The following is a 24,660-nucleotide window of genomic DNA, read 5'->3' as shown; positions in this document are numbered from 1 at the left end:
GACAAGTGCAAGCAAGTACTGCATGGACAGACCAAAACCTGCTGCTTTTCCTAGTAATGTGAAAATCCTATTTACTGGGCTACAGGGCTGCCTTCTGGTTCTCCATGTTATCTCAGCCTTTCTGCAGAACAGTGAGTAGGCCTTTTCTATGGATGTGTACTGAATATTGTATGGATATCAGTAGAAACTGGTTCATTTGAAGATACATGGAGAATTGTAATCCAAATGCTTGCTCTTGCTATTTCTACACCATGCGCCTTAACCTCTTGAATGCCATTCAGGTTTTCCTGTGAAATACAAATTCATCAGTATTTGTAAGTGTAGCGTCAACTGACTGGTATACTTGCAAACTGAAAAAGTAGTTGTATCAGGTTATCCAGCCAAGCCTGGAGAGCAACTTCCTTGCTTCACTGCTGTGCTAATTTTGCTGGAGCCCACAGGCACGTGACACATGCTGGATAAATGTGCTGTAGCCAGAGGCAAATATTATGTTGCCTGTCAACAGCAAAGTTCATGCAGCCAACCAAATACTGCTGTTAGAGGTGCAAAATAAAAAAGATAAATAACAGAGAAATGAAATTACCAACTCAGGATATGGTTTGCTCCTGTTATAGACTTTTGATCACATTATGTACACAGCATTTCAAACAGAAATGCAGCCAGTTTGGCTGTGCCTAGTAAACCAGAAGAATACGAAACAGCTTTCGCATACACATGGGGTAATTGAGAACCCTGTGACCACTAGATTTTTATGCTGAAACCACAAAGGCAGGCTAAGAAGTCCTGGTTCTTCAGAACTTCAGCATTGAGAGCTGCTCTTCCCTGTGAAACACCATGTGCTTTCTCCCCAGTCATCAATTTTGAGCTCTAGAAGCCATGCAGTCAGCCTTCCAGTTCATAGTAGACCGTTAGGCTATTAGCTTGCCAGGTTTGTTCCCCTGCAGTTTTACACTGTGTTTTTGTAGGGAGCCGACCTTGCATAGAAAACCAATCAACATCCAGGCTCTGCTGCTGAAGCTTCTGCAGGGGCTGAGTTCAGCCTCTCCTCCCAGTTCTATGCCACCCAAGGCAGCGCATGGTAGTCCTGCTGGCTTCGGCTCCCTGCGACTGAGAACTGGGCCACCGCTTTGTACTGGATGTGGTAAGGTCATTTATTATATTCCTCTTTTTCATGGAGTTTTGATCACCGTTTATATTCTGGGGTTTAAGCTGTTGTCTTCTTTTGGACACAAATGTATTTCCTTACACATTATAGAGCGTATGATGAAAAATATAAAATGCATGGTCTTCTTAATGGGTTCCAAGCTAGTCCTTATAAAAAATTCTATACAGACTGAAGCACAGTGTCCGGTTCCCACAGAATCACTTAGGTGAAAGCTGAGAACAAATCCCTTAGTTCCATGTAAGTTGGTCCCAGGAAGAACAAGCACTGGGGCTCTACAGAGCTGTAACTGGAAAGAATTAGCTTTTGAATCTTGACATGATACGTTCAAGAAAATTTCATTCTGGTTGTGTTTCTGGCTCCTGGGGAAAAATGTAACGATACTGCGTACTTGTAGTTGTAAAGAAATAACACTAGAGAGCACTGGAAGTGTTGTGGAAGGAAGTGCTCATTGTTCCTTAAATTGGGCTGAAAACCCATAGTAAGTGAGGGCTGGAGAACCCCAAAAGGGACCTCCCGGTTTGATGTTGGCCATATGCCTCTGTGCTCCTTTGAGCTACCAGAGAAGAAAAAAAAATAAATTGCAGAATCTTAAAACCATTGAATAAATTGCGGATGCAGGGGCATCTGGAAGTCTCTAGTCCAACCTCCCGCCCATAGTAGGGCTCTGATGTCCCGCAAGGCAGCTCCCACAAGGGACCACCCTGTGGGTTTAGCCAAGGACAGGGATCACGCAGCCTCCCTGGGTACCAGTTCCAGCGCTGCACCGCTCTCATGAAGGAAGAAATTTTTCCTTCTGCAGCACTGCAGCTTATGTCCATTGCCTATTTTGCACATCTGAGAAGAGTCTGGCTCCAACTTCTGCATACCCTCCTCCCCATTACATGGTGGATGGTGGCAAACTAGACCCTCCTCCCCTTAAACTTCAGTTCCGCAGGCTGTCTAGACCCTGATTCTGGCACCCCCTCACCACCTTAGTGGATTTCCACTGGGTTTGCACCAGATTGTCAACTTCTCTCTTGAAATAGGATGCTGAAAAGGAGACGTGGTACTCCAGAAACGTCTTCATGACTGTGCTGAACAAAGTGAAATAATCACCTGATAGCTACGGTCTTTTTTGCCAGTGCAGCCCTTCCTTATCCACTTCACTCCTTTGCCGTAGGGGCACATCAGTTCTTCATTGCTTAGCATGTTTTACTGCATGGAATATGGTGCTTGTTTTCTGTGTTCAGGTATCTACTCACAGGCTTTTTCTGTGCTGGGGTATTTGTTCTACGCTTAATACTATTATGTTTCATAAATGTATATATGTGTTATATATGTATGTATACTTTCATACTCTTTCTCAGAGATTTTAAAACACTAATAGCCCATTTCCTGGTGTGCCGGAGCAGAACTATCCTGTCACAGATCTCAGTCAGATCTCATCTCAGTTCCAGAGCTCTGCCCTAATGATTGCAGCGTACCCAGAGATACTTGCAGAGGGAGGAGACACCCATCTGCCCTGTCTTTGAATTTATATTGTAAGCTTTGTAGCTGATAGAGAGAGAAGCAGTTTCAGGGGGCTGCTTATCTCACACACAAAGTTAGAAAGTGGTAAATCTCCTCCTCGACTGCTAAGCTGCTTTCACTTAACTGCAGGAGGCGTTAACACAGTTACCGTAACTGAGGTTTAGCTCCAATCACCAGATGTAGGTGAGATGCTCCCATACAGTCCTGCTCGTTGCTGCTGTCTGGGGCAGGTTGGCATATATACCACTGACACAGTACATACCTTGTGACTCAACAATGTTGCTACTGCTTATATATACATTTGTCCCTATCATCTGCATGTATTAGGGATATTAACTTAAATGTACCTCAGTGGCAAATCTAAAGCTGTTCAATGGATACTAATTCCAGTACCTTCTGGAAGAATAGTAAGCTGTGTGTGATCTAGCTGCCTTCTCTCCATTCAATCCACTCAATTTACAGATAACCAGGCTTTCACAGTGGTGTTACTTCCAGTTTCATAAGCAGAAAGAAAATTATTGCCAAAAGGCACTGTGACAGTAAATTAATACATTAATGGCCAAAGAATGTCTGACTCCACATGTGAGTGCATTTACAGGAATAGTTCTGGAATACATGGGAAGAAGGAAACTGATGTACCTGGATTCAGGTCTTACAGTTAGTGAAGTACCAACCTGCAAATACATGATGCATCAATAATCAGCCTGGCACACTGAAAAGGGTGCTGTGCCAAGGGACCAGAGTGCTGAACAGTCTTCCATCCTCTGCCACTGGCCTGATGAGTGAGCTTGGACAAGTCCTTTTACTTTTGCCCTTTCAATTGCATCCCGGCAATAGTGACATCCCCTTCTTTGCTAAGTGCACTCAGACCCATAGGTTAAACTGCTACCCAAAAGATAACACCTTATAATACATGAGAGTAAGACACAGGAGCTCTACTAGACCTGAAGGAAGGCAGGCTATGTCTGTATGGCAAAATAGAGGACATCGTGGAAGGCCTAAAATAGATGTCAACCTATAAGTCCACATGGTTTAGTGCTGCACGGATGTATCCAGCACATTGCACTATGGTGTATTTGCATTGAACCAGGGTGTTGCTGCTTAACCACAGCACTGCAGTCACGCTGGGGTGATCTGCAACTGTACCAGCACCTCTGCTGTGTTTCACCTTGCAGAGACATCCTCTGTTCTCCAAAGCACTAGATGCTGTTGTGTAGACGTACGGTCTGTGGAGAGGTACAGCACTTTTTCCCCACCAGTCATTCTCCAAGTCATGGATACAGGGCTACAGAAGACCAGAACATACTTTATAACATCACCAGGAACATGCTACCTATGGGAGTGGTCCCAGCAGGCTCACTGCTTCAATTGTGGAAAGGAAAACTAACTCAGTATGTGACAGGAGAGAAGGCAATATGGCAGTGTGCCAGAAGGGATGTCCCCTAGCTCCTTCCTGATATACCATCACCACAGTGCTCAGGAGACTGAGAACATGTCCTGCCCATATGTTCACCCCACCACTGCTTAGCACTGAAAAATGCATCCAAGGGAATACTTGGCACTTAGAATAAATAATCTGCACAGCAACATCTTTGGGTATTAAGTTGAAGTTCAAAAAGTATTGACATGCCCAAAAGCAACCCAAAATCCTGCACACGGAAGAAACCCATCTCACAGGCTTCTAATTCTTTTTACTTCCCACTTACTCTGAGTTCTACATGCTGAACATGAAGCTTCTGGCATGGAAATATTCAGCTTGCAATCTGCAGGCACTGCTGATTCACTGAGCTCTTTTTTTTTCTTTTTCTTTTTTTTTGGTAAATTCATGGATTTGCTTTGTTTAAATGACTTTTTTTTCTTTTTCTTTTTCTTTTTTTTTTTTCTGCAATGCAGGATAAGAATGCACAGACTTTCATTTATAGCAGGAAGTGTTTTTGTTTGTAGCCCTAGCTCTGATTGTGTCTTCTGGGTCACTCTTGCACCTGATTGTGCATACATACAGGGTCTGCTGTGACACAGGGTTTAGAATTGAAACCCAAACTGGGGATTTACTCATGGGATTCACTCAGTTCATCTTGGGAATGTCTGTGGTGCAGCTCAGCCTTCAGATAGGTCCATTTCATTGTCAGAGCAGCAGTTCAAGTTCTTCAAAAAGTGCACCATGAGGCAACTGGAGCTCTGGGCTGAGCTGCCTTTTATGCGGCAGGAGGTGCTGAATTCTGCTTTGCCGCCCACATCACTGTTTTCAGTCTACTTTTGCCTTTGCATGCGATGAAGGGCACACTGTCACACCCACAGAAGGGGTGTCATCTACCGTTGTTCTCACATTTACTCTGTGCGTAAGTGGAACTGGTAATTGTGCTAACACCAGAACATTACTAAGCGATGTTGCTCCGGAGCGATGGTTAGAAGTGGAGAGAGCCTATGTGCAATCAGGAGCACATGTCAAGCCGGGGAAGAATGTGAATGTGAGCTCGCATTCAGTTGCCTACCTCGACATAGCCACCGAAGCTCCAGACTGCCAAACTCTAAATGATGTGGAGAGGAATCCTACACAACCACCCCACCATCTTTCCTTGCAGATGCTGCAGGAAAACCTGAACCACCATAGACCTCCGTGCTTGGCAGGCAAACAGGCTGAAAACTCAGGGCTAAAAGATCACTCCCCCCTCCCTGACACTCAGCTGCCTGATACACAGCAAGCCCAGCAAAATGTTTTACTGGTCTCAGCAGCATTCGTGTACTGTAAGCCAAGGATATTAATCAGGTGGCTGAGAGGAAAGAAGAAGGTGAGGCAAGGCTCTACCTGGTAAACCCAAAAGACACGAGGTGATGGTAGAATCTGGTTAAGCCACATGGATGCCCAACCCAGATTACAGCTTGTGAAGAAGCATTTTGATATTTGAGTGATTTTTTTCCCCAGGATGAACAAACCAAAAAGACTATGACATCTGAATGTGAAAGGATTACAGTGGGGGAATGACTAAGCTGAACCAGGCTATTTCTGGAGCATTTATTCTGCAAAATAATAGTAGACAGCAGTGTGTTGTCACAAGCAAAAGGTGTCTTCAGATTCTGGAGATGCACATATGACCACAGTGCAGCTGTGACACTGCCTCAAAAAACCAGAAGAACTCTGTTTAGCAAAAATTACAAGAAATACCAACAATTCATTTTAAGACACACAGCACGTAGTGAAAGAGGCTTGCTTTATAACATTTAACGTTAGCCTGTTAGTTTGTCTGCAGTATTCTCTTAGATAACATGTAAGAAGAGGGTTACGAAGAAGCCAGTGGCAGCCCCTTCTCAAAGGGGCACAGCAAAAGGACAAGCAGCAGGCCCAGAGACTGTGACCAGGCAGAAGGAAAAAATGTATTCCTTCATGAGAATGGTGCAGCACTGCAACATGTCCCCGGGGAGGTCATGGGATCTTTGGCCGTGGAGACTTCTAAAACCTGGACAAAGCCCTGAGCAACCTGCTTGGGCAGGGGTTGGACTAGAGACCTCCAGAAGTCCCTTCTTCCCCAGATGACTCCATGATCCTGCCATACGCAGGCTGGCAGTGCTGCTTAGCCCTGGTGACCTGACTTGTTGATCTGAGTGGAATCGCCATCCCCAGACACATAGGCAGGAAAAAGGGGGCTTTCCATCATCTTCATGAGCAGTGAGTCGTTTTGCTAACAGACATCTTTTGGTTCTATGACGGCCTCTTCCTACAACAGCCTGGATTTTTTTCATCTGTAAGTGCTATCAGCCCTGAGAGATCAGTGGGTCAGACTTGGTGACCTGCACCTGGGTATTCATAAATAAAGCTAGAATTTAAAATGAAAACAAAGACAATAAAGAAAATACTTGCAAAGCTAAAACTATTAATAGTAAAGAAAATGCTTATCAAATGAAAGTGCTGTAGCGGTGCACTATCCATCTTAAATGTAAGAAAAAAAATATAGTTTTCCACCAGGATAGGAAGAATTCCAGAAGAATGCCTTGCAAAGGTTTCTACTCGCCCATTCTTTCTAGAAATTAAAATTCACCTTCATTTTCATTATCAGTTCTAACAGTGAGCACAGCATGTAGACTTCAAATCCAAAATGAGAACCACCTATGCCTATTTTGTAAGTTTACTCTGGAAACTAACTGTGCATTAGTAATTTTCTTCGGGCAAGTGAGAATCTGCTAGGACACAACGGATCTAATTGCCTGGTCTGTGGTGCACACTGACTGAGACTGCTTTTGTGTCTGAAGATGTGTTTTTTGGACAGGAGGAGAGGAGAGGAGAGGAGAGGAGAGGAGAGGAGAGGAGAGGAGAGGAGAGGAGAGGAGAGGAGAGGAGAGGAGAGGAGAGGAGAGGAGAGGAGAGGAGAGGAGAGGAGAGGAGAGGAGAGGAGAGGAGAGGAGAGGAGAGGAGAGGAGAGGAGAGACATGCTCCCTTAAAATAGAAACAGTTTTTTTCCACTAGCTCAAAAAGACCCATGATTACACCGACTGTACATGATTACATCTCGATGTTTGTGAATCATTTAGGAGGGAGTGATGTAAGAAAAGACTGCTTGGGTGTATACAGTGATGGAAAGAGACAGAGTTCAAGCAACCTGTTGGCCTTCTAGCTCTCCTTTATGGACTAAAGTAAAAAAAAAACCAAACCAACAACCAACCCAATAAGGAAAGTAGGTTTTGGTTTGGGGTTGGTTTTGGGTGTTTGTTTTTTTTTTTCTTTTTTCTTTTCTTTTCATTTCAAAGCCTAAATATCCTGCTGTAAAGTATGGTGAGAAGTTTAGGGGGAAGCAATGAAAACTGATTCAGAGGACAAAAGTTTTGTTTCACATTAGGAACAGTGATATCGCTGGTATGTAGGTTGCCATGAAAATAACCTTATCAGTATCCAGTTAACAGTATCCACATCTACATGGTGATCACTTTGTGGCTGATGATAAAGCATCAATGTTTTAGATATGTTGCATACAAACTGTACCTGAGTGGCACTTCTGAGTAATCTGTTCCGTGAGTATCAAAGGTTCATTTTTTTCCCTAAACCTTTTTGTTTCTGCACTTAACACTGTTACCAACGTCAAAAGTAGGAAGGGAAAAGATCAGTAATATAAAATCACAAAAACAAACCTTTTTAATTTTAATCTAGAGTGTCATAAGTGCCGCTGAATGTAACAGAAAAGACAAATAGGCTGTATCACAGAATAAGAACATTATGACCGGTGCAGGTTTGTAGAGCCTATCTGTATCAAAGTCTCCAGGAATTTTCTAAGGGGGAATAAAGCACAAAACCAACAGTGTAGCTCTTAGGAGGAAATGTCAAGACTGTCCACACACAGGTCTTCATGTCTTGTGTGTTCTGAAATGTGTTTTTAGGTTTTAGAAGAACTTTTAGTTCAAATCTGTATGGCTTCCCCCCAAAAAATAGAAGACAAAAGCATTGTCATCAAAATATTCTGCAGCAAACACAAGGAGTTAAAGGCAGCTCAGGCCTTCTGCCTGTGGAGTTGCTAGGTCAAGCTGGGGATAGCTCAAAGAGCTTAGGAAGGGCAGCTCTGGTCCTCATAACTACTGTTACAGTGAAGTATTGAAACATTCTTTTAAAAGGATGTTCATATTACTTTTAATTTTGTATTGATCATGTTACTTTTAATTTTATTTTGAGTTAAATTTAAGGCATCATTAGTATAATCTAAATTCAGTTGTTAAGCCATTATAGTACTTGGAGGATGAAGCAGGTTAGAATTGGAGTTACGTTTTTATTGCTCTGTAGTTGCCATTACATTAGCCCCAAAACATCTTATACTGATACATATCTTGTTTATCTTCCTTTTAGGTGAATAGGTTATGTAAGATTGTGCACATGAGCATAATATACATTACAACATAGATCGCACTGCTTTGGCTGCACTTCTGAGAATCAGCAAAGCTTTTGTACCTGTGTTCAGTCCATTTTTGTGTATTCCTTAGAAACTTTGTTCTGCTTTGGCCAAAGATTTTATATATATATATATATACATTTAAGATGAGTAAAAAGAATGTTTTTTAATCTTCATTTTTGCCTCTATTCTGAAGGGCAAGAGATCACTCAAGAAGAGACAGAATGGTGGCTGAAAATAGGCTTTGAAGCTGTATTGAAAGAAGTAACTTCCTTCCTTTTATCTGTTTCTCAGCCTTCCTCAGAGCCATAGCACGGTGTATGTATACTTCTGGAGGCAGGCAAAACTAATACAGGATGCAACCCACGGTATTAAACCAGCTCTTTCCATAATTCAGAGGGACTTGCTTGTCAATGGCAGGTGATATCACGTACGTGGACGTGGCAATGCTACCAAGGGAAAGACCACACATTCCTTCTCGGACATCAGTTCCAGGTAAAACATTTAATCAGCTCTTGGGCGTACACTGTTTTCTTTCCTGTGCTGTCTCTCTCCTTCATTTTTAAAATTGTTATTGGATAATATAGAAGAATGCTATAAAATGCTGCATGCAGAAGTTGTGGGAAGGATGAGAAGTTGCAAATGGTGGAAGAGATCCTCATGAGGTACAAATCAGTAAAGCTACTCCTAAGTCATTATCACTATGGAGTAGTGTCAGTTCTGGCCCCTTGTTTTACACAGCAGAATGAGAAACAAAAATTGTTCATTTCTGAATAATGAGAATAATCTTTTTTTATATGTATATATGAACAGCATTATCAAAAACCTGTTAGAATATGCTCCACTAAATTCCTACTTAGTTCAAAAATCAGATCAATGCATTTTATGATGTCTTCATGGAAAGGGAGTAGTGAATTAACTAGTAAATCAAAAAACTAGTGGCAGTTGAAAGTGCAGTCACTGTCACTGAAGGAAGTACTGAATGACTCCTGAAACCCTCCTGCTCATCCTCTTTAATTTTCCAGTAGTGGTTTTCCCAGAACCACATTCTCAATCTGTGATCACTTCATATATTTGCAATAAAAGACAAGGGATTAAGTCAATATTGAGTGTAAGGAGATGATGTAAACCAAATTTTTTAAGAAGTAATATTTCCACTACTTGGAAGAAATTCATGAAAGCATTTTGTCAAAATTCTGGATCACAGCTAATATGAATGACAGCTTCTCACTATGAGCAAATAGGAAATGCTTGTGGTCAGAGTAAGATGCTATTTTCATGCTTTCAAGGTTCATTAGTGATTAATGTATTTAACTACTTAAGGACACAACAATCGCTAATGAGCATTTTCAGAAGATTTTCTACTTACCATGTAGATTAATAGTGATAATGGTGCTCTAAATGCATGTATTTATATGACAGGAATTATTTCTTATACATATTTTTACCAGACACTAATTAAAAAAAAAATGGGGTTCACTTTATTATACATCTAACAGAAAATACTACCTTAGATTGTATGTACATGTATCCATGGATGCTGTTTGTACTACTGTAACCTGTGCAATGCAAAGCACAGAGGGTTTGCCTAGAATTTTACCCAGTTTCCAAGGTGATATAATTTATTTGCAAAGCGAGACAGGCATCAAATCTTGATTTGAAGACATGCAAAACAGTCCCTTGATCATGCTGTCTGAAGGAAAGGCTTGAATTTGCATAGGCCAGGCTTTAATTTCCAGTGAAAGTTCTCTTTAACATCTAGACAGTTCTTGTTAAACCTTTGTTGCATAGACTTTAGCACTCAATATTTTCTCCCATGAAGTTACTGGCCACAGTAATCAAGTAATTTTTCAGTGCCCTTTTGCCTTTAAAGCTTTCACTCTAACTTCCCGAAGAACTTTTATTATTTTTGTGGATGTTTTTCTGTTCATTCTCCACTGCTTCCATCTCCTTTAAAACATATGGGCACCAGAGACGCACCCAGTATCAGTACAGGTGTTAGTTGTGCTGGCCCAGTTATGCAGAGACCAAAATCTCTTAAGAAAACTTTCCTTCACCGTTTATAACTTCCAGTATCACTCACCTTCTCCCACCCTTATGTTTGGTTATACTCCAACACATTTTGTTTGACTGGACTTGAATTTACAGGGCTGTTGTTGCAGCTGTCTTTATTTATTGTTATGTTAACCTTTTTGTTATTTTCAGTTTTTATTAGCAATTAATTTTCTACTTATTTTGACACAAACAGAAAAAGCACCCAATAGTATTAAGCAATATTGGACCTCATATCAGGAGAGAACATGCTAGAAATATCTGCCTGATTACAATTATTTCACTGTCTTCATCATTAACATATACTAACATGGATTTTATTGCTATTAAAACAGACAAGAACTTGAGCCATATTATCACGCTTTAAAAATTCAAACTAACAAATTTGGTTGCTTGTTCCTTCCTTGAAGTTTTTTTTTCACTCAAATTCATGCATACCTATCCAGCTGGCGATTTACTTCTAATTGCTAGAAATTCTTTGAAAAGAGTCACTTTTACCATAGGAAGAATTGGAGAAAATGCAAAATTTCCAGAGAATTAATTCTGTGCTGCTCAGTCAGCCATTTCTGGGTGTTAGCTCCTTCCCTGCAAGCTAGAAGATCTTTCCTGCATGGACTGGGCTCAAGGACAGCTTCTGCATACCAAATACACTTAGAGCGTGTCCCACTCTGCATGAAGAGGTTTCCATGCTTCCTCCAGTTGGGGGCTGGAATTTGAAGCTGATTCTCAAAATGAGGGTCTCAGCTCCAAGGTGATGGGACTCTCTGTGGCAAGGATCACAAGCACTCCCTATGGCACTGTCCCGACTCTGTGACACACTGAAATGTCTGCTGGAGGATGGCTAGTAGCCACATCCCTCCCTTTGCCAAGATTTTATGCCCATCTTGCTCTTGGCCAGGAATGTCTGACTCCCTTGCAGAAAAAGAAGCAGCTTCAAGATGGGCATGGGGGAAAGCACTGCGTGGTCAGGACTCTCACCACGGAGGAGGCAGAGTGGGGTTTAGTCACCCACCGCACGTTCCCCAGATGAACGCTCTGAGTTACAGGTTCCCAAGCTTTAGCTAAGACTTCAGATCACTCGGCTGTGGGAAAGCGGAATGTGCTCACCTCCTCCTGGCTGCATTTCATGTGAATTTCAGACCCATAGGTGTAACTTACTGAAGGAGATTCTAAAAAACACGAGGTGGAGGCATAGCTAATTTGCCCTGCTGAAGTATAGCTGCTGTCGAGATCTGATGCACGTGAAAGGTAAACGTGCAGGGAGCTGAACTTCTGCCAAGGTTCTCTAGTAGTTGAGTAGGTGTTAGAAATATGTAAAATTTGGATTTGAGAATGAAAGTCCCTTCACAGATCCAGTGCCCATCTTTTTTTTTTTTTTTAGCTTTTCCTTAACTGTGAGAAAGGGATTTGGTTCGGTCAAATTATGCAGTTTCTTGGAGTTCTCCCAAATACTCTTCTTATCTTAAAGTCTATTCAATGTATTTCATGAGAAAAAAGAAGAAGAATATAAAAATTGCTAGTGGCACAGTTGCAAAGAATGTATAACTTTGCAGTCTAATGATAAGGAAAGCTCACTCGTTGAAAAACATTAGAATAAACTTGATAGACTGGACAAACTATGTTAAATAATGTTTAACACAATGTGGTGATAAAATATATCGGCAGCTCTACACCTGGGAGGTGGCACCCAGCAAAGCGATTGAAATGGATTTGTTGTGATCCCGTTCCAACAGGAAAGTCAATGCCAGGCTGTTACACAATCAGTTTGATTTCAGCTGTCAGATGCTCTAAGTTATAAGGACAAGGTGGGTTTTGGATGGTCTAGCAGAGCTTGCTGAGGAGTTAGCAGGTAGTACTATCTGTGGACATGCTTTGGTGGGCTAACAGGTGCTATTTACAGTGTATGTGCTTCAAAACAGATGTTCAAAAGTAGGAAAGTGCTCAAAAAATACAATCAAGGATAAATACAGCCTGGAAATCCAGCTTCTAATGAAAGACTCACACAGTGTTTGCTTCCTAGTTTACTCAGGAATAATTTGAGTCACATGATTGTGGTTCATAAATGGTTCCGTACAAGACCTTTCCTCTAGCAGAAAAACAAGAAGAGTTCAACTCCATCATCAAACTAGCCTACAAGTAGTTGTAGGCTGCTATTAGTTCTCCCCTTAGCTTCTTGTACCCCTCCTTAACCTCCTCAGCCTCTCTAGGTCTTGACAAATTCCACTGTCTGCTGGACCCTCTCCAGCTTCCCCCAGTCCCCCTGGGTGGGGTGGCCCACATCTGGAGACAATGTTCCATGTGTGGCTGGAGCAGCAGTGAGCGGAGCAGTACAGGAACGTTCCCGGCTGTGCAGGCCAGGGTTCTGCGAACGCGGCCCCGCTGGCGGCTTGCATGAGTTGTGACGATGAGGGTGCACCATGGGCTCACACGCAACCTGGTGTCCAGCTGATGGTGAGAGTCCGATGGCTGGCAAGCCTGACTCTTTGCAGATTGAATGACCTGGCAAAAGCACTCCCTACCTGCACATTCACCCAGCAGAAGCTTCCAGTAAAGAGAGATGTCTTTTTGCACTTGGTGATTTGCATATATATTTTTTGTGAAATTTCAGTTTTAGTAAATGACAGAAATCTCCACCTAGTACTAGGGCTCCTTGTTGCTAAACTAGGTAAATGTGTGTAAGTGTCTGGCAAAACTAAAGTTATGTGGTATTTTAAAACCACTTGCTGACTTCTGAGGGCTTCGCATTCAAATGCACCAATACACACTATAATATCAGTAATCCTTTTTTTAAAATATTCAGTTTGCGCAAATATTTTTTTTTGTAGAGTCTGAGAGATGTTCTTTAAAGGAGTGGATCTTTATTCGAGGGAGAAAATGTTTAGCAATAGTAGCACTTTTTTCTAAAACACATATTTTAGAAGTGTCTCCATTTAAAAGGCTAGTGCATTTAAAAGTGTAAAAGTCCTGACTCTTCTTTGAAAAATATTTACATTCTAAGAATAAAATCTTTTATGAGCACTTCTTTTTTGAGAACAGTTACTTACCTACACAGTTAAATATAGTTTAGAAATTCTCAGTAGTTCATTGAACTAATTAATTGTAATAAAGCAAACAGCAAAGTTTATTAGGTCAGGTTCTTTAAAGCACAAAACAACATATCTGTATGAATAAACCTTATTTGCCAATCAGGTCCTCAGTATTTTTCTTACTGTAAAACCTCTCCACACTTCAACAATTCTCACATCAAATGCTACCTTATCTTAGACTCTTTTCTTCTGCTGAGTTTTTCTCACTGAGATTTTATACAACACAAATTGCTTACTTCTTTTTAAAAGCCCCATTGATCTCAAACTAAGGCTGTAGCACAGAAACTTATTCCTGATTCAGACTGACAAAATCTCAATTTATGGAAAGAAGATTAGTCTACCGAAGGTCTAAATTTCTCCCATAAAAATAGCCAGCAGCTTTACAAAATGCCTAGATAAAACAAAATTGAGAATGTGTTCAGAAAGAGTCCATGTGCATCCAGATCACGCCATGCTATTTTAATGGCTTTTTTTGTTTTGTTTTTGCAACGTGCATCTGGAAAGGGATGTTTTCAACCATCAGGTCCATTAATCTGCTATTGCAGGCATCATGCGATAACCCAGCATAAACATTCACGAGTCAGGAAAGCACCCAGCAATCACTTTGCTGCAGGAGCATTTCTTTGAGTGGCAGTTTTCCCTTTGGGATCTCCCTGCTCTGCAAAGCAGCCACGGCTCTTGATGCCCCTTAAGCCCCTATGATACCTCCTGAGATGGCTTAGCAACAAATGGGATGTTTGCTATTGGTAGTACTCAGGTCTTACCCATCCTTTGGTCTGCCTCCAGCCACACAGGACCCAAGTAGTTCAAGCAAAGATTTTGGAGGAGGCTTATAGTTACTTACTGACAGCAGCAGGAAATTGTAAGTCATCACCCTACCTGTTGTTTTTTTTTGTTTTTTTTTTTTTTTTTTAAAAAAAGCTGAACTAGCAGCTCTGAAAACACATGCCCCTTTTGGTACAGACTCAGACTTCCACGTAATTCTTTATTGTTTCTCTGCTTAATGGCTTGCACAACCACAGATGTCAGCATTTCCCTACTCCTTACAGGAAACCCGAGCACATATGCGGAGCTGCGTGTGAAGCCGAAACCCAAAGGGAGCAGCACATCAGAAACTTCCACTTCTGGTAGCGCAAACTATTTTCTATCATTGTTGGTTACTAATTTTAGATTTTGTCTCTCCCGTTACCCAACAGTAAAACCTGTAATCAAAAGTCTTACTTACAATCTCTCAATAAAGACCTGATTTATCATTTCATATATTTTTTTCACTGGGTTCTCAGCCTACACACTTTCCTTGTAAAAATAATATTGAAAGAGATTTTGAAAAAATTTTTTAAAATGCCTTTGTGCCCTACACTTAAAATTTAGCAAAGAAAAGTAAAATTCCATGGTTTTTAGGAAGCCTCCTGTGAGTGCCTCTGCAGGAGCAGTCACAGGGACACATTTGGCTTTGGAAGCAGGGTAACACCCAGCTCTCTGTGTGCACTCAGTGCACTGGTGATTGTCATCCTCCCTGTGCTGAAGGACAGGTGCCAGACAAGGCCAGGCCCACAGCACTGTGAGCTGAAAGGGAACACTACAAAACACGTCTCAGGCAGCCAGAGGAAGGGGCAGTTACTCATCTCACGCAGGCAAGGTCAGGAAAACAGCAGTTATGAAAGTGCAGCTCTGTGGCTTGTGGAAACTGCGCCTTGACGCCCAGTTTCGTCAGGTCCTGTCTCAGGTTCCTGAGTGTTTCACTCTCATGAGCTGATGAATGCGAAATGGCTGGAGAGATGCTTTGTCAGATGTACTTCACTGTGCTATGGTGGCAGTATGGGATTTTTTACCTTTATTGTGCACTCAGGTAAGTTAGCTTTCAGCCACGACAGGCATATGAACACAGGAGAGCGTGACCACAGAGGAGGAACGTACCACAGACCATCCCTGATACTTTTCTGCATGGTTCTGCATGGTTCTGAATGCTTTGCAGGGTGTGGGTGGGTAAGTGGGAGGAGGCAATGTTTGAAAAAATTAAAGGAGAGAGAATCCTTAAAGGAACGGTTGATTGAAAATCACTTGCTCTGCTGACAAAATGATCTTTTGATTTCACTTTCCTGTATGCAAAAAGGATGCAAATTTTTAATAAGTAAAATATCCCCACATACTTGAAAAGGCAGACTTATTTTAGGCAGATTATTTCTCTGTCATTTCTACATAAGACAGTGGCATACGTAAAGGCAATGTTAGTTTTAATAGTGCAAAGACCTTAAGCTGTTTGTCCCTTTGCCCCTCTCCAGGCTGCAGATACGGGTGCTCAGGCTGGTTCTACGTGGTGCTGGTCCTGGGGGTCCTTGTGCTCGTCCTGCTAGGTGTCATAGCCGTACTAGCCAAGCAATGTGAGTAGATCCTACAATCCGCTTCATCTCTTTGTTGCAGACATGGTTAAACCTCACAAGTAGAGTGATGCCAAAAGAAAAATTCCCTTAATGTCACAATAAAGGTGTCAAGTTCTACACAAATACAGGAAAACAAATGTAGTGTTCCAAAGGGCACATTTTCTACCTGTCATTTAACATACCTTGTGCAGATGAAGGGAAGCTGCTGCAGTCTACCTTGTCATCCGTGATGCTGAAAGGCTGTAGAAGTAGATTTCAAATCATTATGACAATAACACATTCGGTCTTCCTGGCTTACAAGTTAAAAGTTGCATCCATGATGCTTCTTTGAGACCGTTTCACTTAGTTACTTTGTATGTTTGAACAAATAAAATAAAAATCAGACTCCAGATCATTTCATTTCATCAGATTTCTGTGGTACTAGTAATATCATAATCCACGGCATGCTCCAGTTATACAAGAACTGTTCCAGAGAAGATACTCATTTCCTAAGAGAAAAGAGTCTTGAAAAACTTCAGAAAAAACATGTACCTCCCAACCCTCCCTAAAATCTCACCAAAATATTGTGTTTATATTCTTTGTATATTCAACTATCAGAAATGACAAATTTATCTTCTTTTCCTGTACTGTCCATATAATTCAGCAGCTACACCCTTTGCCAGACAGTTGTACTCACCGAGTATATTATGAACTCACAGTTCATAACTGAGTGTGTATAACCTGTGTATAACCCGGCAATGTATACAGCCCCCCCCCACCCCCACCCCCCACCCCCCGCCTCACATTCACAGTGTAACTAACACTGGATATAAAGATTACATCTCCTTGACCCTGTTGTTAACCATAATCTCTTTTTGTTTGTTCGTTTGTTTGTTTGTGTAAGTTTTTAAGGTCAAAGCAGGAAAATCAGAAGGTTTGTCCCACTGTGGTCTAAATAGCACTGGCAATCACATTTCTTCCGAGAAGACTGCCTCGGCGGTGCTCCTGAAATGGCTCATGGAGGAACTGTGTGAAGATGCACAGGGTGAGGAAAGTTGGTCCTTTCACAGCATAGAGGGCTTATTGTGTGCACGCTTCTGTTGTCTCTGTTCCCTTTTCTATGACGCCCTGCAGTTTATGGGAAAACACTGGTACTACCCAGGGAGCATGATGTTCCTGCATAGAAGTGATGACAGGATCTAAACTAACATTTTAATGACGATAGTTTTGCTCCTTTTTATTTATAAATAGTCTCCAGTAATTCCTTTACACTTCCTTCTGCCAGGAGCTGCTGTCAGAAATGCCATATATCATAGATCCTGGAGATCACTTTCCAGACAATAATTGTTCACAGGGTGGGATGGAATTTAGCTTTCCTATCCTTTTGCAAGGATCAAGCAGGGAAAGACCTTCCTGGTCTTTTTATTGTGGATCTATTATTTGTTGGCAAATACTAATGCTTTTCTAAGAACTGATTGCAATGATGTTACTTTGAAACATTAGAGTAACCCAAGACAGAAAACGTGGGGGACGTTCCTCCCAGATGTTCTGCATGAAATGGGAAGTTAGACCTTGAAATAGCAGTGTTCCCTTATTTAACCCAGTTCCCTCTGCAGCTCCATGGACATAGTTTGGATCTCATCTCAGTGCCTGTGCTTTCTGGTCACATCGTGTCAAATCCACACACTCCACATGATGTCACATTGCACCATGTCTCCCCACAAGGGCTGCAAGCAGGAGGATGAGAAGTCTCTTTGCAGCCCTCTGGGTCCTCCTGGTGCTCTCCACCATGCAGATGCACATGGAAGTGGAGACCCCAGTGATGGGCAGTGGGAGTGCAGAAGTGCATAGCACCATGGCAAAGGGACTGGGAAGCTGTTTTGCTGATTGAATAGATACCAAGCAAAAATGAATTCTAAATCAAATATAAGAATAAATAAAGTTTATATTACACTATAAAGGAAAAATAGCACACAATATGATAAAAGGAAACAGTACTAGTTGTTATGCACAATATGATAAAAGAGCAATAGGAACAAAGCATTGGATCATTACTGCAAAGCATTCGTTACAGAGATTAAGAAAAGGATACGTCACCAGTTCCCACCTTAGCATTATCCAGGCCCACACTTTGGTTGGGCAGCCCCATTGCAGCTGGTGCCAGGGGTCTCTTGGTAACTGGGAAAATTCCTAAGCGGTCTGTCCACCTGTAGGTGAGGCTTCTGGCCCAGTCCTGGAGCTGGCCTGGCTTTATACTCAGTGAAAAACAAAAATAGTTTACACTCCCTTATGTATGTAAACTTTAAAAACTTTAGGCTAAGTGCAGGCGTGTGCTGTCTCATGATTCGTCAGGTTCACAGGCGCCCAAGGGTGGTGGAGTTACCGTCATGACAGAGCTGCACACAGGATTTATCATCTGGATGGTCCTGCTCACACCTTGCTTGTTTGGGGGTGCTCAGGACAAACAGCACCTGCTCATTACAGCTGTCCATGACCTCCCTGAGCTCCCTGTCCAAGTTAAGCGATCCTTAATTAAAGACAAAGGCTTTTTCATAAGCAGTCATCAATGTAATAAATCTTCACCGCAGAAGCTGAGGAGGAGTAGCGCTGGAGCCTTCAAACCTCTCTCCACATGCAGCAAACGCGTTTGGGAGTGGGGACTGGCTGCTTTTGGTCCAGCCAGCCACGCACACGAACATAAAACACTATGGGGCAGCTGGAACAAGTAATGGTACGAGCTAATGGTTCCCTGTCTCCACCCACAGGAACAACATGCGAGCTGTGTCCTGCTGGGTGGCAGCTACACAGGGGCAGATGTTACTACTTCTCCGAGGAGGCTGTAAGCTGGGATGACAGCAAAAGAAACTGTCTGTCCAGGAAATCCCAGCTTCTTGTCATTGAAGATGAAATTGAGATGGTGAGTCTTGCAGCAGCCCTAAAATTGTGAGACAGGCCAATAATTGTGCCTTAGCTGGACATTTCACCCAGCGAACATGGCCCAGATGTCAGGTGTACATGCAGGCAAACAAGAGCCCCATCCAGTGCAGAGCATCTGACTCTCCACAGACAGGAGCTTCTTCTGAGAGTTTTAACAGAGCAGAGCTGAAGAGCAGAAGCATCGGAGATGCAAATGGGGAAGCCAGAGTAGTTTTGACTGGGAGGAGGAAATGCTGGGGACTTCCCACCCATTTCCATTACTTGGCTATGGGAAGAGAGGTCTGATTCAGCCACTAAATGGAAATTCAAACACCCAAACCTCCTTCTCATGCTCCCTTGGGAAAATGAGTAGCAAGGTATCACGGAATGGCTCTTTTGAGAAACTCATCATTCCCTGAGAAGCAGGTCTTTTACCTTAAAGACCAAGCTTCTCAACCTGGCTCATTAGGGTGAGGAGCATCACTGAGGATTTTCTTGACAGCTGATAGAAAGCTAGTCAGCCTGAGCATCAGCCTGAATATAAGCTCTGTGGCTGGTCCCATATGTATGGGCCGTTGTAATGGGCTGCTTTGCCACAGCTGGATCCTTGCCCTCGCTTTCCATGTGAGGGACTACATGAAAAGCTGTGCATGAAACAGGAGAGTGACCTAAGCACAGCAGAAAAGCTCTGCTGACGAGTAACATGCTTCTACTTGTTCCATAGGAATTTATAGACAATAAAGAGAAAGATACCAAATACATCTGGATTGGGTTGAAGATTCAAGACATGAAGAAACAATGGAGTTCAGCTGAAGATCCCAGGTGATCATTTGTGGGGGGAGGGTATCTTCAGCAATAGCAAAGCTGCGTGGCAATACAACTCTGAATCCAAGCTAATTTCCCAAAGCACAGATCTAGTCCTGCAGCCTCAGGCACCTATTCAGGGTCTGTGTCACAGCCACTTCCAGGTCAGCAGGTTCCTGCTGGGCACCTTTGGAAACAGATGGTTTTTCTGCCTGCAAGACCAGCCACAGTCACAGTTCATATATGCATGAATGCAGAGGGACATTACTACACGTTGCAGCACAAACAAACTAGTAGACTGCAACAAGGCTTTACCATTGATCAGATTCTACTGTCTGTGCTGTATCTCCTTCCTCCAGAGGTCAGACCACACTGCTGCTCCTCCATCTGACACACACAGACACACAGACACGCAGACACACACACAGACACACAATCCACCGCCTTCATTCCTCTACAAATACACACTTCTCCCACTGAAATCACTGTCAACAGACTCTCTCAATTTACAGACCATGTGTTGACTGCCTTTGTTGAAAGCGATGCCTGTCACACAGCATGGGTGCTGGATCTGTGCAGCTGAAGGGTCCTTCCCCTCCCTCTTACCATTTACCATTCAGCATCATGGCTACACGTGGAGGTTTTCTCATCCTTCTTACACTAATGCTCCTGAGCATTCACCCCTCAGCAGCCAGCAGTCCCTGCTGTGGGTGCCCACCCCACCTATGCGTGGCTGTTGAGGAACTGTGCTTCAGTGGGTTACTAAATGGGCATTACCCAAATGCCTCACTCAGGATATCATCAATATTTTCATCCAGTATGGAATTTAAAGCTGACAACTCATTGCATTCCTTTTGTTGTCTCACCAGGATAGCTAGAGATAGAACTGAGACTGACAAGAACTGTGCTGTTTACAGAAGAAAAAACATGATCCAAGCAGATAACTGCCAGACTTTGAAGAAGTGGATTTGTAAGAAGAACGCAACTTTGTTGGTGCTCTGAGCCAAATTGTCAGACAACAGGCAGAGCTTTTTGTCAGAAGACCCATTCTATTGATAAAACATGTGATGTAAATAATTTCACGAGACTTGCACAGAAATTTGCATTTCGCTGTTCTGTGCTCCATAAGACTTTGTGTGATGCAGACAAAGAACTCAGAAGTTGCAAGGTGTCAGTGTGAAGGTCATGCAAGAGGACAGTACATCTGGATTTGGGAGTGCTGAGCCTTCCCACAGACAAAGGTTGGCAGCAGCTGCCTCTAGGAAGGGCAGGGGAGAAGTGCTCATGTGAGGATGAGCACTGTGCACACGAACTGCCTGATGTGCAGAAAAGATGCCATCTACCGGGGCTGCAGCGTGTGGAGCCCACTGCTGTCATACGTATCCCTCAGGCAGCCACTGCTGAGCTGAGACACTTTTTATTTGGGTTTCAGTATTTCATTGTTTTCTGAAGTTTGCGTTTTGTTTTGTTTTGTGTTTTGTTTTTCTTACAGTCTAATCGTGACTTACAGAAGCCACTTGAGGGCTGGCGAAAATGCATTTATTAGGTAGTGTCTTATACTCACTCAGAGCTGACGTGCACAGCTACGGGGCATACAGACATCAGACCAAGCGTGAAGTGACTCATAACACTTGTGGTTAATAAGCTGATGGCTCCCATCTTCTGATGCTGAACTTTGGGATCTGCAAAAAAGCTCTTATCTAGGGTAAGACAACACTGCAGTGCAAGGAAATTAAGATGATAGCCTGCCTTTCCACCGATATTTTTTCCCTTTATGTTGCAAACTTTTTAACATGGAACAATAGTTACATAGGAATATAGAACATAATTACATACATGGAGGGTATGGTGATGAGGTACTGAAGCTGAAAGCTGGTGAAATTAACATCTGCGGGTGCACTCAGTAATTACATTGCTTGAGCATTCAAGTGCTAAGTGGCTATACCTGGATCTAGAATAAAATATGCTAAGAGCAGGGTGACTTAGTGCCTGTATTATATTTATACATTTGAAAAAAATAACAAATGTAATTAATTGATTTTTAAGGTATCAGACATTTGTTTCAGCTTTTAAAAGCACCTTAGCCTAATAAAGGCAGTAATTTTTCTAGATCTGTAGCTAGCACATGCCTTTGAAACCAGAGTGACCAAATGCAAGGCAAATGTTTGCACCATCGTTGAGGTATTTCTAGCGACTTGTGTTGCAACATTGGGGAAATCAAATAATGTGTAAACAGGGAAATTAAAAAAATAACATAGGGGACAATGCAAGTGGAAATGCAATAATAATGTTTTCCTCCTGTCTGCAAACCATATACCTCCTCTTGAGTATTGCCAGGACCCTGAGTGCTCTAAGAGGCCCTAAGGATCCTCACCAACCTCTCCTCCTGATACTTTCTGGGTCTATCAGCCTCTGCCTGAGCTCTGTCCAAGGCACACCTACCTCCAGCCCTGCCCCATCTCCTGGACAGGACATCTGAGTCCTACCTACATGAAAGGTTGGACAGTTCAACTGGTAACTGAACCAACTTCTTCTTTGAATGAAGTGTCAAACGCTTCTGATGCGAAAGTTAATATTCAGAAAGCACAAAAGTTAGTCCCCTTTCTAAACTGTGCATCTCTAGTCTCATTCTCTTACTGCGGGGAAAAGCAGCTGAGGCACTCTCACACTTACATGTCTTGCAAAGGTGTAAAGTCTACTTCTCTGTGCTTACAGACAAAGTTGCTTAGGTACATTCAATCTACCATAACTCAGTTTCATGTGGGATCTCTTCAAATGCCCCTGAAGTTAACTCTGCTATGTTGTGCCTTCCACAATAAGCTGAATTCTTACATCATTTCATAGAATTATGCAATAATTTATAGCAGAAGGGACCTCAAGGCCATTTCAGGGCCAGTTAGGGGGAGATACTAAGTGCCCAGAATTTTACTATAATGTTATGTACTTTCACGCTACCCATGTGGGATGAGCTGTGATTGGAGAAAAACAAACAAAACAAAGCCTAATATTAAAATCCAAGGTGCAACTCTACTAACCAAAAATGCACAGACTGGAATTAAAGTCCTCATTTTAGCAATGAGAGAGAGAAACAAGGCTAAACGTGGCTTTGGATATGTAGACCCTTTAGCTCATGTTTGCTATAATACACATCATTGAAGGCAGCTGCAGTTTCCCAGGTACGCTGTCTCATACCTGCACTAGAGGTCTTTGTGCCCCTATGGAGGGTTGTGGTTAATGCCTAGTAACTTGAGATAAGTAACCAACAGATATGCTTTCACATGGTCTCTTGCCATGTAGCATCATGGCTTTAGCACCTACACGACTGCAGCTGTGGAACAAAACACTCATGAGCAATATGGTAGCATGAACAGATGGACATCCCTCCATCTACAGACACCGATGGGTAACACCTCACTTAATTACAAGGTCAGGAAGGTAGTAGGTGTGTGTAAGTGAGAGTTGAAAAGCGTAGAGATCTTCGGTGGAAAGAGACACCAAGCATGTGATGCAGCCTGCTGCGCTCCACAGGGACAGCACGATGGTTCTTCAGAACTTTGGGGCTACGCATTAAAGCGAATCGTACCGTCAGTGTGGCTGACTTCCTTTCAAACAAAAAACCAACACAGATTTACCGTACAGAATGCAGCACCGGCAGCTAAAAACTCATTTGAAAAATGGCTGTTATTCTCACGTTAAAAAAAACAACAACAAAAAATCCCCCAAACTCAGTGCAGCATGTCCGTGGGGAAGAGGATAGGTTTGTTTATTCTAGACAGAGAAGCAAAGCCAAGGGAAGAGTCTGAAATTAGTAAGATCTATCTATCTAAATGTACTATATATATATATATCTGTATCTATAATATATCTATATTTTATATAGATCTATTCCCCATTAGGAAAATGTAACCTCAGGGTACTTAAAGCATACCCTTGCCCGTGCATTGGAGAGAACTGCTGAATTCCTGTTTTTATGGCAGATGTTTCTTGAGACATGCTGAACTTAACAAGAAAAAAACTCAACTCCTGAGCTGGCTTCCCTCAGATTGGTTGTAGCGTTTAGGTTTTAACAATATTCATGAAATGACGAGTATTTGAGCATTCTCACTATTATCAATGAAATAAAACGTGTTTTTGCAGGGCCTTACTGAAGCTCCTATCTACATTTTAAGCAGTTACTAAATCCTGAGTAATTCCACTGATTTAAAAAAATAAAAATAAAAGGCCATTGAAGTACTTCATCAAACCCCGCTCCAAACAAAGTGAATTAGCAGCTTGACGCGTCATTTCTCAGCATGACAGACTTTGGATACTAAAGAAGATGCTAACCACACCCCTTAAGACTCAGATTACAGCAAAACTACTGTGCTCACAGTTTTTCCAAAAATTCCTTTAAGAAGCAAAATTTCCCATTTTTGGACTCTATCCATGGAAGACACTGATGGAAAAAAAAAACACCTTAAGAGCAATGTTATTTTGTAAAGGAAACATTCAGGTGAATCAGCTCACTAAGAAAGGCTAAGACACAACACAGTGTGTCAATACTCCTTATCCCTTACAATTTCTGCCAAATTTGTGACATGTACCTCTAATATGACCTGAATGCAAATACTCAGAAAATTTGGCAAGAGTGAACTGGGGAAATTTTCGTGTTTCCCTCCAAAGTTACTGTACTGTGTGTGTTTCAGCATTTCAGTTAAATATTTTTGTTAAAAGTTTGACACTTTTTGAAGTGTAAAGACTTGTTTCAAGTGTTAGAAAGTGAAATGCATTCTTTCTTGGGTCAAATGTCTTGTCTCATGTCAACCCCAACACTATAACTGAAGATCTCTTCATATTCAAAACCTGAACATTTTATTTTGCTTCAGTATGGTGATTTTTTTTTTTTTTTCCCAAAATGGTGC

General features: G+C 42.1%; 1 protein-coding gene across 1 annotated transcript; it reads left to right on the top strand.

The window, feature by feature from the left end:
- The first annotated feature begins 908 nt into the window (after window positions 1-908).
- On the top strand, window positions 909-23,549 carry LOC119149441 (killer cell lectin-like receptor subfamily F member 1). Its single transcript, XM_037390687.1, has 8 exons — window positions 909-1,141; window positions 8,836-9,036; window positions 14,729-14,806; window positions 15,962-16,060; window positions 16,944-17,084; window positions 18,805-18,956; window positions 19,680-19,777; window positions 20,629-23,549. Exons 2-8 carry the CDS (start codon window positions 8,955-8,957, stop codon window positions 20,759-20,761), a joined length of 783 nt encoding a protein of 260 aa, XP_037246584.1. The 5' UTR covers window positions 909-1,141; window positions 8,836-8,954; the 3' UTR covers window positions 20,762-23,549.
- The last annotated feature ends 1,111 nt before the right edge of the window (window positions 23,550-24,660 follow it).

Source organism: Falco rusticolus, chromosome 5 (assembly GCF_015220075.1).
Source record: "Falco rusticolus isolate bFalRus1 chromosome 5, bFalRus1.pri, whole genome shotgun sequence".
Lineage (NCBI taxonomy): Eukaryota > Metazoa > Chordata > Aves > Falconiformes > Falconidae > Falco > Falco rusticolus.
The sequence above is the reverse complement of the archived record's forward strand: the minus strand, read 5'-3'. Positions and strand labels throughout refer to the sequence as shown.